At 45.3% G+C, this 15136-nt stretch overlaps 1 protein-coding gene across 3 annotated transcripts in view; it reads right to left on the bottom strand.

Moving 5' to 3' along the window:
- Nucleotides 1–15136, bottom strand: part of RNF38 (ring finger protein 38) — a 256727-nt gene that overhangs the window by 17566 nt on the left and 224025 nt on the right. For all 3 annotated transcript variants that reach the window (XM_069962196.1, XM_069962197.1, XM_069962199.1), the window contains 2 exons: nt 9394–9587; nt 5227–5437 (listed from right to left, as the gene is read on the bottom strand). In XM_069962196.1, the coding sequence (XP_069818297.1) occupies nt 5227–5437; nt 9394–9587 (405 nt within the window). The remainder of the gene's footprint in view (nt 1–5226; nt 5438–9393; nt 9588–15136) is intronic.

Raw genomic sequence — 15136 nt, 5'->3', positions numbered from 1 at the left:
TAACGCAGGTTCTCCTGAATACAACGGTACCCCAGATGTGGGCGTAAACCACTGTATGGGCACACAGCCGGGCACAGAAGTAAAGGAGCGCCAATTAGCTTTTTTAATGCAGATTTTGCTGAAGAAGTTTCTGAGCGCCAGGTGCATTTGCAGAGCCCCTGTAGTGTCCGCAGAATAGAATCCCCCCAAAAGTCACCCCATTTTCGAAAGTACACCCCTCAAAGAAATCATCTTGGGGTAGGATGAGCATTTTGACCCCACAGGTATTAGAGGAAAATATTCAAAATTAGACAGTAAAAATGAAAAACACGAATTTTTCCAATAATATGTTTGTTTAGTTTGAAATTTCTCAATTTCACGAGGAACAAGAGAAAAAAAGTACCCCAAAATTTGTAAAGAAGGTTCTCCTGAATACAACGGTACCCCATATGTGGGTGTAAACCACTCTATGGGCACACAGCCGGGCTCAGAAGAAAAGGAGCGCCAATTAGCTTTTTCAATGCAGATTTTGCTGAAGAAGTTTCTGAGCGCCAGGTGCATTTGCAGCGCCCCTGTAGTGTCCGCAGAAGAGAAACCCCCCAAAAGTCACCCCATTTTGGAAAGTACACCCCTCAAAGAATTCATCTTGGGGTGTGGTGACCATTTTGACCCCACAGGTATTAGAGGAAAGTATTTAAAATTAGATAGTAAAAATGAAAAACTTGAATTTTTCCTATAATATGTTTGTTTAGTTTGAAATTTCTCAATTTCACGAGGAACAAGAGAAAAAAAGTACCCCCAAATTTGTAAAGAAGGTTCTCCTGAATACAACGGTACCCCATATGTGGGCATAAACCACTGCATGGCCACACAGGAGGGCTCAGAAAGAAGGGAGCGCCAATTAGCATTTTCAGTTCAGATTTTGCTGAAGAAATTTCTGAGCGCCAGGTGCGTTTGCAGCGCCCCTGTAGTGTCCGCAGAAGAGAACCCCCCCAAAAGTCCCCCCATTTTGGAAAGTACACCCCTCAAAGAATTCATCTTGGGGTGTGGTGACCATTTTGACCCCAAAGGTATTAGAGGAAAGTATTCAAAATAAGACAGTAAAATTGAAAAACTAGAATTTTTCCAATAATATGTTCGTTTAGTTTGAAATTTCTCAATTTCACTAGGAACAGGGGAGAGGCTGCATGCCCAAATCTGTAACGCAGGTTCTCCTGAGTAGAACGATACCCCATATGTGGGCATAAACCACTGTATGGGCACACAGCCGGGCTCAGAAGGGAAGGAGCGCCAATTAGCATTTTCAGTGCAGATTTTTCCGAAGAAGTTTCTGAGCGCCAGGTGCGTTTGCAGAGCCCCTGTAGTGTCAGCAGAAGAGAACCCCCCCAAAAGTCACCCCATTTAGGAAAGTACACCCCTGAAAGAATTCATCTTGGGGTGCAGTGAGCGGTTTGACCCCACAGGTATTAGAGGAAAGTATTCAAAATAAGACAGTAAAAATGAAAAACTCGAATTTTTCCAATAATATGTTCGTTTAGTTTAAAATTTCTTAATTTCACGAGGAACAGGAGAGAAAACGTACCCCAAAATCTGTAACGCAGCTTCTTCTGAGTAAAACGGTACCCCATATGTGGGCATAAACCACAGTATGGGCACACAGCCGGGCTCAGAAGGAAGGGAGCGCCAATTTGCTGGAGCAAAACCGCAGCTAGTAATAGTTATTAGAATAGCGCAGTTACTAAAATACAATAAAAAATTAGATTACAGGTAATGTGGGGTGGTTACGGGCAACCTGGGGTGGTCACAGGCAACCTGGGGTGGTCACGGGCAACCTGGGGTGGTCACGGGCAACCTGGGGTGGTTACAGGCAACATGGGGTGGTTACGGGCAACGCGGGGTGGTTACGGGCAACGTGGGGTGGTAACGGGCAACGTGGGGTGGTTACGGATAAACTGAAGTGCTTATAGGTAATCTGGGATGGATACCTGTAATCTGGCGTGGTTACGGGCAATCTGGAGAGGGTCACTGGCAATTTGGGGTGGTTAGAGGCAACGTGCGGTGGTTATAGGCAACGTGCGGTGGTCAGGGGCAACCTGCGGTGGTCAGGGGCAACCTGCGGTGGTCAGGGGCAACCTGCGGTGGTCAGGGGCAACGTGCGGTGATTAGAGGCAACGTGCGGTGGTTAGAGGCAACGTGCGGTGGTCAGAGGCAACGTGCGGTGGTTAGAGGCAACGTGCGGTGGTTAGAGGCAACGTGCGGTGGTTAGAGGCAACGTGCGGTGGTCAGAGGCAGCGTGCGGTGGTCAATGGCAGCGTGCGGTGGTCAGGGGCAACGTGCTGTGGTCAGAGGCAACGTGCGGTGGTCAGCGGCAGCGTGCGGTAGTTACGGGCAATCTGGAGGGGGTCACTGGCAATTTGGGGTGGTTACGGTCAAGATGTGGTGGTTATGGGCAACGTGCGGTGGTTACATGTAATCTGGCGTGTTTACGGGCAACCTGCGGCGGTTACGGGCAAACTGGGGCGGATACGGGCAACCTGCGGTGGTTACGGGCAAACTGGGGCGGATATGGGCAACCTGCGGTGGTTACGGGTAATCTGGGAGTAAAACGCAATTATTACTATAATAAAAAGTGTGTTTTATTTTGTTTGTATGTTTTTCACTTTTTCACATTTACACTTTTTCACTTGTACTTTTTTCACTTTCATTTTCACTGTATTACTATGATTACTGTGATATTTTCTATCACAGTAATCATAGTTTAGTGACAGAGACCAAATTGGTCTCTGTCACTTTAAATTTTCAGAGCTAACTGCTTCTGACGCGCATGCGCACATCAGAAGCAGTCAGGACGTCGAGGAGGACGGAGCTCCAGGATCCGGTAACGTATGTGGGGAAGGGGGGGGTGACTGGGGGACGGGGGTGACTGGGGGGCGACTTGGGGGGGGGGACGGTGACACTTTTTATCCCCTGTCACCAATGATTTATGGTGACAGGGGATAAAAAGTGCCGGGCAGCACTGGGAACAGGCGATCGGCGGTATATAGTATATACCGCCGATCGCCTGTTCCGGGACCCCACAGGGGGGGTCCCCGATCACTGCCCCATGCTCTCCGCTACCTCCGGTGGCGGAGAGCATGGGGTTTTCATTCATTTTTTATTTCCATCGCTGCGAACAAACATCGTTTATTCGCAGCGATGGGGGCGGCCATCTTGGATTTGATGGCCGCCCGGGGAGGGGGGGGGGTAGTGATCGGCCACAAGGGGGCTGATCTGAGGTCTGATTAATACTTATTTCATCTCCCCCCACCGTGGATTCACGGTGGGGGGAGATGAAATGCAGCGGCGGCGCCGGTACTGGCGGACCGCCGCTATAACGGTAATAGCGGCGATCCGCCAGTACCGGAGGGGGAAAGGGAACTGCCGGGGGAGGATCTGTAGTGGCGGCGGGAGGAGGCAACATGCAACAGCCCCCTCCCGCCGCCCGATCGCCTCCCAATGCAAACATATCCCCATAGACGCTGCGGTCGCATTGACCGCGGCGTCTATGGGGTTAACTGCCCGGGGGGAGCGCGGCTCCCCTCCGAGCAGAGGCAGCGGGAGGAGGCTATGTGACATAGCCTCCTCCCGATGCCCGATCTCGCCTCGGGACAGCGGGGGGAGGCAGGGAACACATGACGTTTGGGAAACGTCATGTTGCGGGAACTACCTGCTTTACATGACGTTTCCCAAACGTCATTTTGCGGCAAGGGGTTAAAAAAAAAAAAAAAAAAAAAAAAAAAAAGTTTTTTTGTTAATAACATTAACTAGAAGACTTGTATATACACAGCACTGATCCATTAGATCAGTGATACATTGCTCCGGGCTGCTGCAGCCTGGAGCAATGTATTGCAGTCAGGATCAGCATCATTGCGGCCCGGGCCGAAGAACAGATCTCCCTCCCACAGTTGCATTGCAGAGGGAAGGGATCCATCCCACTAGACACCAGGAGCAGTGCATTTAAATGCACCTGTCAGGTTTGATGGCTGCATTTAAATGCTTAATTAGCAGTACCCCTCTCTGAAACTTCCTCGCGCCATGACGTACCAGGTATGTCAAGGGACGCGAAGGGGTTAAGCAGAGTCTGTCAGCAGTTCTGAGCTACCATTCTGAGTGAATTTACAGTAAAAACGAAGCAACTTGCTTAGTTAGCTCGGCAATCTGCTTATCAGCCTGCTGCTTTTGAAGTCCATGCCGCTCCATCTCAGATGCCTGAAAAAACTGCATCCAGTCCTGGGAAACTTCTTTTTCAGGCACCCAGGCAGGGCCAACATGGACTTTAAAGTTAGCTTGCTGATAAGCAGATTGCAGAGCTAACTAAGAGAGTCGCTTCGTTTGTACTGTAAATTCACTCATCTCTAGTGCTGACAGCCCAACAATGTTGACAAAAAACAGAAAGTGCAACAGCAAACCACAGGGGCAAGCTTTTTCCGTATATAATCCCCCCAATGTACACACGATAAACATAGATGTGCTGCCAATTTTTTCTTTTTTTAAGCCCAATAATATTGTCAGAGAGGTTAGTGAAATCATACCTCAAGTCTCAGTAATGATTAAGATAAACATTGTTCTACACCAATGCAAGTGTCAAAGAGGCAAGCTTTTTATGCATGGCGCTCCCTACAGTGAGAGCTTTACATCACACATGAACAACAGAGCCAAGAAGGTAGGAATACAGTCAGCTACTTGCATCAAAGAGCCAGCTGACAACTGGTGAAGACCTAAGGTATTGTTTCACTCCCCTGCAACTATCTGTCCCTGGGTGTCAGTAGTTTTAGTTGCTCAAAATTGCTGACAGATTCCCTTTAATGTAACTAATAGAGATGAGCGAACCGGGTTCGGGTTCGAGTCCATCCGAACCCGAACGATCGGCATTTGATTAGCGGTGGCTGCTGAAGTTGGATAAAGCTCTAAGGTTGTCTGGAAAACATGGATACAGCCAATGACTATATCCATGTTTTCCACATAGCCTTAGGGCTTTATCCAACTTCAGCAGCCACCGCTAATCATGTGCCGAAAGTTCGGGTTCGGATGGACATGCTTGAGGTTCGCTCATCTCTAGTAACTAAATCTAAAAAAATGTCAACAGCATCTAATATTATTATTATTATTAATATTATTATTAATTATTAATAATAATATATTTATTTGTATAGCGCCAACAGAAGTAAGCCAATGGTGTATCTAACCATTACTGGAAAGAGGTCTTACTTGTTCATGAATGTCAACCATCACAGCATTCTGCTGTGGATGTGCAGCAGGGTGGAGCATACGTGGGGATACATTCGGTGGGTGGAAAGCCCTGGGTTCTTCTACTGTCGGCTGCTGACCATAGGAAAGGTGATGATAATTTTCGTCTTGGCTAATGGAATTGTGACGAGAAAGTCTATCCCTTCTTCCTCTTTGTCGTCTGACCGGAGGGCTATGAAGTAGATAAATGAATTGTTTTAAAATGAACAAAAGTCTCTTTCTCAAGGCAATGCATCAACAGAAAATGGTCTATTCTTTAAACCAAGTTTAAAGGAGGAGTCTGGAGAAAATTTTTATATAAGTATTGTATTGCCCCCCCAAGTTATACAAATCACCAATATACACTTATGAGAAATTACTGCATCAAGGCTTCACCTCCTAGATAAAATGGTGATGTCACGACCCAACTCCCAAAGCTGTGCGGGCTGTGGCTGCTGGAGAGGATGATGGCAGAGGGACACTGAGGGGCACAGGGCACTGGAGGAAAACTGAGCATCCCCCTGCCATCATCCTCTCCAGCAGCCAAATGGAGGGAAAAATAAATAAATAAATCAGAACACAGAAACACATTAGGGGGAAAAAAAAAAACATGTTTCAGTTAGTAGCATGTTATCTGTATCCTGTGGGTCGGTATGATTATGACAATACCCAATTGATATAATTTTGATTTCATTTTGCTACTTTTAAAAGTGAATATGTTTACATTTGCTTTATTCTGTTCCATATAATTTTGTTTTTATTTAATTATAACCCCTCTATGGGACATATTTTATGCCATGATCTGAGGATTTTTATTGGTATCCATTTATTTTAGGCTAGGTTCACACGGCATTTTTCTCTGCTCTTTGCTCTAAAGTGTTATAGATGCGCGGCCAGGGCACAGATGTGCTCTGCCTATGCTTCCACAATACTGGCAATAAACTTGTAGCAGTTTGGGGCATATTTTTTTTTTAGGTAAGAGTTCCTGACCAAACTTTCGATATCTGTTTGACACGCCAAAACGTTTCTCCCCTTTTTTCAAATGACAGCAATGCTTTAAAAGGGATCATCCAAGACTTAATTGATTGCCTATCCTCAGGTCGGGCCATAAATCTCTAATGGGGTCTGACTCCAGGGACCCTGCCAATTAGCAATCCATCAATCAAGTCAGTACGATTGAAACGATATGCAACTTGCATAACTTTTATATTATTTGATGGCTTTAAAAAAATAAAAATAAAATAAAACCTTCTACAGAAAAAAAATGTTCCTTAAAATTGCTTTATTCCCATGCTTATAACACTTTTATGCTTTGGTCTATGGAGCTGATTGCGTATATGCGACTTTTTGATCGCTTTTCATTACACTTTTTCGTGATTTGATGCGACCAAAAATGTGCAATTTTTTCTACACTTCCACAGTGATTAGAAGTGCCCCTGGGGACTTCTAATACAACTACACTGATCTCCCATAAAGTACATCAGCGTACTTGTATTACATGAGATGATCCATGAGATCGGTGCTCTATTGCTTTGGCCTGCTGCAAACCATTGCAATAGATTACCAAGCTGGGATCAGCGTCATTTCGATGCTGAGGCCTGGTAAGATGAAGGGATCCCCCCTCCGCAATCGCATCGGGGGGGGGGGGGGGGGGGGGGGGGGGGAATCCCGCCACTAGACCCCAGAGAATGCCGCATAGAAGGCAGTTAGATGCAGCTGTCATGTTTGAGATCTGCATCTAACGGTCTTAATTAGTGGGAGCGGCAATCGCCCATTCCCGCTAATAGCCACGGTCCCGTGCTGCAGATAGCAGTCGGGATCACGGCAGCTCAGAGCAGGCTCACGGCACGGCCCTCTCTTAACTCCTCTTGCGGACGTATGCCGTACCCGTACGGCATATGTCCTTAAGAGGTTAATGGAGGATCATTTAAAATGGAGAATGTATATATTTATATTCATGTATTTATTAATTAGTTTATTTTATTTATTGCATGCGGCTTTTTACTTATATATATATAATAAATATATATATAATAAATATATATATATATACACACACACACACACACACACCTACAATTGCTCAGTGTTACACTCTGACAGCTCATACAGTACTTACAATCAGAACCCTGCCACAGTGGGTCTATGGGGTTAACTGCCGGGGTGAATGGGGGGGGGGGGGGGGGGAGCTGTGGCGGGAGGAGGCAATGTGGTGGCGGGAGGAGGCAATGTGCGGCAGCCTCTTCTCGACGCCCAATCCCAGCTAGGGACAGAGGGGGGAGGCAGGGACAGAATGAGGCCAGGAACGTCATGAGGCAGAAAGGCACTGCTTTTCATGATATCCCTGGGGGAAGGGGTTAAGGGATTGCTGGGTTCATCATCAGTATGTTGAGTGTGCAAAATGTAAGAGCATCATTGAATCATGTATTTTGAAGATATTTAAAGGGATACTCCATTGTGCCACATTTTAAATTTAAATTCTGGGGCTCCTGAGAAAAAGAAGAGTTAATGGCTGAGCGGGAAGGTCCTGCTTCTACACATTATTTAAAAGCAGACAAAGGAAACTAATGCATGACAGCGGTAAGGAAATCTAAGGCCTCCTTCACACGTCCGTGTCAGTTTTTATTGTCAGGAAATCCTGATCAGGAGGCCTCAAAAGGCATCAGGAAAGTATCAGGATTTCCTGACAGTAATCCGTTTTTACCTTCAGTAAACCATCAGTAAACCATCAGGAAAAGCCTTCGGGATTTCCTGATGGAGAAAAAAAAAAGTGATTTCAATATGATCTAGTATGCCAACATACATCAAGTACCCACATCGCCCCATGTGTACCCTGCCACTGCGCCCCCCTCGTGTACCCTGCCACTGCGCCCCCCTCGTGTACCCTGCCACTGCGCCCCCCTCGTGTACCCTGCCACTGTGCCCCCCTCGTGTAACCTGCCACTGCGCCCCCATCGTGTAACCTGCCACTGCGCCCCCCTCGTGTAACCTGCCACTGCGTCCGCCTCGTCTACCCTGCCACTGTCTCCCCCTCGTCTACCCTGCCACTGCCTCTCCCCCTCATGCCACGTCATCCTCTTATCTGTTGCAGAACTACAACTCCCATTATGTGCTGTGATGCATATTACCACACAATGATGGGAGATGTAGTTCTACTGTGCCCCTGCCTCCCCCCTCCTATACTGTGTCATCCTCTAATCTGTTGCAGTACTACATCTCCCATTATGAACTGCCAATAGGGCATGATAGGGGTTGTAGTTCTGTAACAGGGAGAACAACAGGTTGCAAAGCTACAATTCCCATTATGGCCTGTCAGTAACAGGGAGAACAACAGGTTGCAAAGCTACAATTCCCATTATGGCCTGTCCCTGTTTAGGGAAGCAGTGGTTGCACGGGGTGCAGAGTCCCGGCGGGCACCTGCTTCACGGGAGGGGGGTGGGGGCATGGCGTGGGGTGCAGAGTCCCGGTGGGCACCTGCTTCACGGGTACGGCGGGGGGCGCTCTCTCAGGCTATCCGGAGGTACGGACGCGTTCCTGATGAGCATCAGGAAAGCGTCCGGAGCTCCGGCGCTCCCATAGACTTCTATGGGGGCGTCCGTTCCGGGTTTCCGGATTAAAATAGGACAGGATCTAAAAAATCCTGACCTATTTTCCGGAACGGACACCCTTCCGGAAAAATCCGGAAGGGTGTCCGTGTCTAATGTAATCTTATGGGTCCGGAAATCCGTCCGGATTTCCAGATAAGAAATCCGGGTGGATTTTGCGGACGTGTGAAGGGGGCCTTACTATTTTTTTTCTTGCTTACCAGCCTCAGCATTATTTTAAAAAAAACTGTGGCATAAGTTGTATTTACAAATATCTGTAGTAGAAATATTTTAACTTACATTAAAACTAACACAACATGTAAACAATCTAACCACACTACACAACATCATCTTCTAAGCTACAAGGAAATAAAGTGATGCAACTCTTTCAACAACAGCAACTGGGGAATTGCTCCAGAGAACCACCAGGAATTTTGTGACAGCAACTTCATTTGCCAATGCTTAGAAGCAATTCCTCCACTGTAAAGGGAAAACTATAAGATTTCATTTATGGCTACAGACTGTTGGTATAAACAGGTTATTTGAGGCTCCCAACTACTAATACCTTCTTCTGTTGCGTGCAGGAGTGTTGCATCTTTCCCCTGAGAAATGGTGCTGATTGGGTCGGGCCGAAGGAGGCCGCCTATTTGATGACATCTCCCATGGTCGCATTGGCGGTGATGGTGCAGGTGATGGCGCTGTGTAATCAAAGACTGAATTTGATAGTCTCTGTCTTTTTGGACTGGGACTGTCTTCGTTCTGAAACACATGAAAACGTACTAAATCAAAAAGGATGCAGGACAAACCTCTATAATACTGCATAACTATAAAAATATGCATGACAAATAGAAATAAGGTTATTTAGCCCCCATGTGATTAGTTATTGTGCAGAATTTGGGCAGCATGGCCTATTTTGTCCATTTCTAACTGCTGCAGCTAGGCATTGTGCCACCCTGTAACCTCAATTTAGCATACGGAGGATAAAGCGGTAGCTTCCTATCTGATTAATGTTTAAAGAACAAAAGCATACAATAATTTCTCTATTAAAGTGCTACAGACAGGAAAGAATTATGGATAACTGCAGACATTATCGTGCATAGGGATTCTCACAAAGTATGTATGCACACCCTGCACAGCAAAAGATTTAATGTGTTTAGTCTATAAGAAATGGAGACTGTGCATGTATGCGGGGATGAAATGCACACAGTCTTTTGCTGAACTGACAGCTTGTTGCTGAAACAATGTCATCCTTATGTGCTGGCACCTCCAACACTGTAAAATAAGGGCACCTCTATTGTATACAATTTACAGAGGCCTCTACTGCTTTACAAATAAGAGTTTTATGGCTATGCATGGTAACAAGATGAATGATCAAATGTCAGATATGAAGAAGAAATTCTAGCAAAACTACCCTCAATCCTTAAAGGAGAAGTCCGGCGAAAATTTTTATTAAAGAGGACCTGTCCCCCCCCCCCGTGCCGGGGTGACAGGCTCCCGACCCCCCGTTACAGCCCCCTATACTCACCTGATCCCGCCGGGTCCTGCTTCCTGATCCAGTCGGGTCACGGAGATATGAGCGCCTGAAGCCCGGCGCGCGCGCTCACAGTAGAGTCCGATGCCCATAGAGAATGATGGAGCATCGGACTCCCCATTCATTCTCTATGAGCGTCGGACACTCCTGTGAGCGCGCGCGCCGGGCTTCGGGCGCTCATATGTCCGTGACCGGACCGGATCAGGAAGTGGGACCCGGCGGGATCAGGAGGGTATTGCCCCCCAAACATTATACAAATCCCCAATATACACTTATTAATGGAAATGCTTATAAAGTGCTTTTTTCCCTGCAAATACTGCAATAAAAAAAAATTGTGTACTGCTTCTTTAAGGGTGTGTTCACACGTACAGGATCTGCAGCAGATTTGATGGCGCAGATTTGAAGCTACAGATTCAAAGCAAATCAATTCTGGGCCATCAAATCTACTGCGGATCTGCTGCAGATTCAAATCTGCGCCATCAAATCTGCTGCAGATCCTGTACGTGTGAACGCACCCTTAGGCATAGTTCCCAAATACCACCCAACTGCAAACTTGTCTGCCCATTGGTATGGCTACTTCTACCACTAACAACTCTGTTAATAACTTCACAGTGGATAAAAACAAAAATGAAAAGCCGCTTCTGCAAAATAGTCATTCCGTGTAAAATCTCATTCTGTAAGCTCATGCTTTGTTTTCCTTTCCATAAGCAAAATGAACGTTGTATATGAGATAGAAAAGTCCCGATGCAATGGAAGCATCTCAGCTGACATAACTACTGTGGAAATACACCAAGCACAGCAATCTCATCAAAGTTACTCAAATTGAATTTTCAACACCATTTGCATGTCAAAGCCAGAACACTACATGAACTCCTTTTAAATACAAATTGCGTTATGCAAACACCAATTCAAGGCCTTTGAAATCCAAAAAAAAAACCTGTTTGCATTTCCCCTTTCTTTTCCCCTGAAAGAAAATGCATTAAACCAATTTCTATCCAGCTCCTGCTGAAACAATGGTGGTTAAATGTGTCTATTATAATGCTGCTGCATCATCATCATCAAGAGAAATTTTCAATTTGAAAGTAACCTCCCACAACTTAGCCAAAAGGCTGCAGGTTCAGAAGCATGCATACAAATGGGGATTCAGGAGCTGCCTGGCTTACAACACATCTGCCTCACACACCAATAAGAAGACGCTAAATGTGTAGGAGTAGGTAGTCCTTTCCAGACACAAACATACGGTATGTAATGACTTATTTGGAAGCAAATATAAGCGAATGGCCAGACTCATGTGAAAAGCTACCAACGGATAGGTTAAACAGGGACTACGATGGATGCAATGCATTTAGTTCATCCATGCCAAATCTTCCGCATGCAAAAATGGCAATGCTTTAGTCCTTCAAAACCAGACCTTACATAAGCCAAAACAGGCCCAGATCTACAGGGGCCAAAACATTGCCATTATGTATGCATCCACAACCCAGGGACCCATTCATTTGAATTGCCCGTTTACATATCCGTTTGTGCCACGAAAAAAAAACAGACGGGTCCGAATACGGATCACCATTCACTATGAATGGGTTAGTGCACTGAGGATGATTAGGGATGCACATCTATAGTGCTTTACATAACTAAGGGAGTGGACAGACTTACGGATGTGCGAATGACACCTGAAGGCCCTATTACACAAAACGATTATCGGCCGTATTCGGCTGATAATTGCTTCATATAATAGAAGACAACAATCATTCTCTTTCAACATGTTGAAAGTTCAACGACCAGGATAGCAGCAATATGCTGCAGTCGTTCCTTAAAATAGGACAGGCAGCAGCAGACCGCCACTATCTTCTATGGGCTGCCCGGACTCTTACCTACTCGCTACCAACGCGTGTAATAGCGCCGGAAGCAAGTGAGAAAAGAGGAGCAAGCGAGCACTGACCTGACAGGTCGGTGCTCCCTTGCTTTTCTGCATCACCCCGTGTAAAAGGGGCCTTAGATTGATAAACTTTGGCAAATATTTGATCAGGAGAGATTAGACATTGCGGACTTAATTTTCTTGAATGAACATTTTTAATGGTGTGTTTACACAGACAGATTTATCTGACTATAAACAGGGAACAGGTCATAAAGGAAAGACTGAGATTTCTCTTCTATTTAAATCCATTCCTGGCTTTGGCTTCAAAAATCTTTCAGATTAATCTGTGTAAACACACCATTAGATGTAAAAAAGCAAGTTTACATTCATTATTATTTTTTTTTTCAGTCGTTATGCTTTATAACAAAGCTATACTTACTTGTATCCAGATCCAGTCTCCTGAAGCTTTTTAGTCTTGTGCTGGTCAAAAAAAAAAGACTATACGCAAGAAGTCCTGGCCAGTACAGAGCGTCATGGCTCCATGTGACCATAAATCAAATGACTGCCTCTGTGAGCGCTCAGATTACCGGGACTTCCTGTGTTTCGTCTCTTTATTCCCCTAAGAGCCTAAACACAGTAAGGGCCAGTTCACATGGATCCCGCCAGCCTCCGTGTCATACTGGCAGTCTATGGGAGGCTCACGCAGCTCTTCTCTCTGCACGGAAGAATTGACATGTCAATTCTTTCGAGCAGTGAAGCGCGTAGAGAGGAGGAGCATGAGCCTCCCATAGACTGCCAGTATGACACGGAGGCTGGCAAGATTCCGCCGCGGAGAGTTCCGCCAGTTTTACGCCGTGTGCACTGGACCTTACTGTTTCCTATAATAACTGGGAAAAAAATTGTAAATTGCACACTTGCTTTATATTACACCCAGTTTATTTAGATTTTGAAAGTTACAACAACAGTGACACTTTAACCTCTTAAGGACATAAGACGTACCCGTACGTCATAGGTCCTCATTAGCACTTCGAAGCTGGGCCGCGCGGCGACCCCGCTTTGAAGCGCCGCGGTCCCGGGTGCCGCGTGTTGACAGCTGCCTCTGATTACCGGAGGCAACCGTTCCCTGGTGTCTAGTGGGGGAGATCGCTCCTCCGGGACAACGTCCCGGAGGAGCGATCTCCCTGTCTGATGCCGGCCGGGGACTCGTCCAAGATGGCGCCGTCCCCGGCTCAGCACTCGTTTGTTTCCGGCTGCAGCAGCCGAAAGCAAACGAGTGCCGATCTCATTGATCTTTGCTGTATATCTATACAGCAAAGATCTCAATGAGAGATCAAAGTATATATACTAGAAGTCCCCTAGGGGGGCTTCTAGTATATGTGTAAAAAAAAAAAAAAAAAAAAAAAGTGTTGTTTATAGTAAAAAGCCCCCTCCCCTAATAAAAGTCAGAATCACCCCCCTTTTCCCAGGTTTTAAATAAAAGTAATCAAATAAATAAATAAACAAACATGTTTGGTATCGCCGCGTGCGTAATCGCCCGAACTATTAATTTATCACATTCCTGATCTCGCACGATAAACGGCGTCAGCGCCAAAAAAATCCCAAAGTGCAAAATTGTGCATTTTTGGTCGCATCAAATCCAGAAAAAATTTTTAATTTTTTTCTGGTTTCGTAGTGTACCAAAAATTCAGCCTGTCAATGCAAAGTACAATTAGTGACGCAAAAAATAAGGGCTCATATGGGTTTCTAGGTGGAAAAATGCAAGTGCTATGGCCTTTTAAACACAAGGAGGAAAAACCGAAAACGCAAAAACGAAAATGGGCCCCGTCCTTAAGGGGTTAAATGGGGCTGTTACCTGTTCTGCTTCCCTGGTGCTCATTGCCACTTGTCTTGGAAGTATACTTCTGAGATGTACAAAAGGTACAAATGATAGCCAGAGAGGGGAACAGGCAAGACCTATTCTGTTACTGAGACAACCCCCTTGAGATAATGACGTTTTATATAAATAGGTTATCCGGGCTTCCTTTCAGAAACAGCACCACGCTTGTCCTCAGTTTGTGTGTCGTATTGCAGCTCGGTTCTATGTGAGTGCAGCATAGTTCTAATACCATATGCATCCGGACAATAGATGTGGGGCTGTTTCCGGAAGAAAACTGATATGTCTGGATAATCCCAAAAAAGTTTGATGGACAAAAAGAGCACAAAATGATAATGGACACTTGTCTTTAACATAGAGCAATATAAGCTTTAAGTGTCGCTGTCGTTATAACTTTCAAAATTTAAATCAACAGTAGATGTAATATAAAGCAAGTTTGCAATATACAATCCTTTTATTGTTGTTGTTATCATGCTGTAAAACAAAGCTGAACTTACAAAAAAAAAAAGGAATTTGTTTTGATTTCGGGGAGTTTTGGAATTACGCCGTTCGCCATATGGTAAAACTGACTTGTTATGCATGTTCCTCAAGTCGTTACGATTAAAACGATATATAACATGTATAACTTATATTGTATCTGATGGCTTGTAAAAAATTCAAACCATTGTTAACAAATATATGTTCCTTATAACCGCTCCATTCCCAGGCTTATAGCGCTTTTATCCTTTGGTCTATGGGGCTGTGTGAGGTGTCATTTTTTGTGCCATGATGTGTTCTTTCTATCGGTACCTTGATTGCGCATATACGACTTTTTGATCGCTTTTTATTACATTTTTCTGGATTTGATGCGACCAAAAATGCGCAATTTTGCACTTTGGAACTTTTTTGAGCTTACGCCGTTTACCGTGCGAGATCAGGAATGTGATTAACCAATAGTTCGGGCGTTTACGCGCGCGGCGATGCTAAACATGTTTATTTATTTGTTTATTTATTTATATTTATAAAATGGGAAAAGGGGGGGTGATTTGGACTTTTAATAGGGGAGGGGA

Source organism: Dendropsophus ebraccatus, chromosome 3 (assembly GCF_027789765.1).
Source record: "Dendropsophus ebraccatus isolate aDenEbr1 chromosome 3, aDenEbr1.pat, whole genome shotgun sequence".
Lineage (NCBI taxonomy): Eukaryota > Metazoa > Chordata > Amphibia > Anura > Hylidae > Dendropsophus > Dendropsophus ebraccatus.
This window is presented reverse-complemented; position numbering and strand designations above follow the sequence as displayed.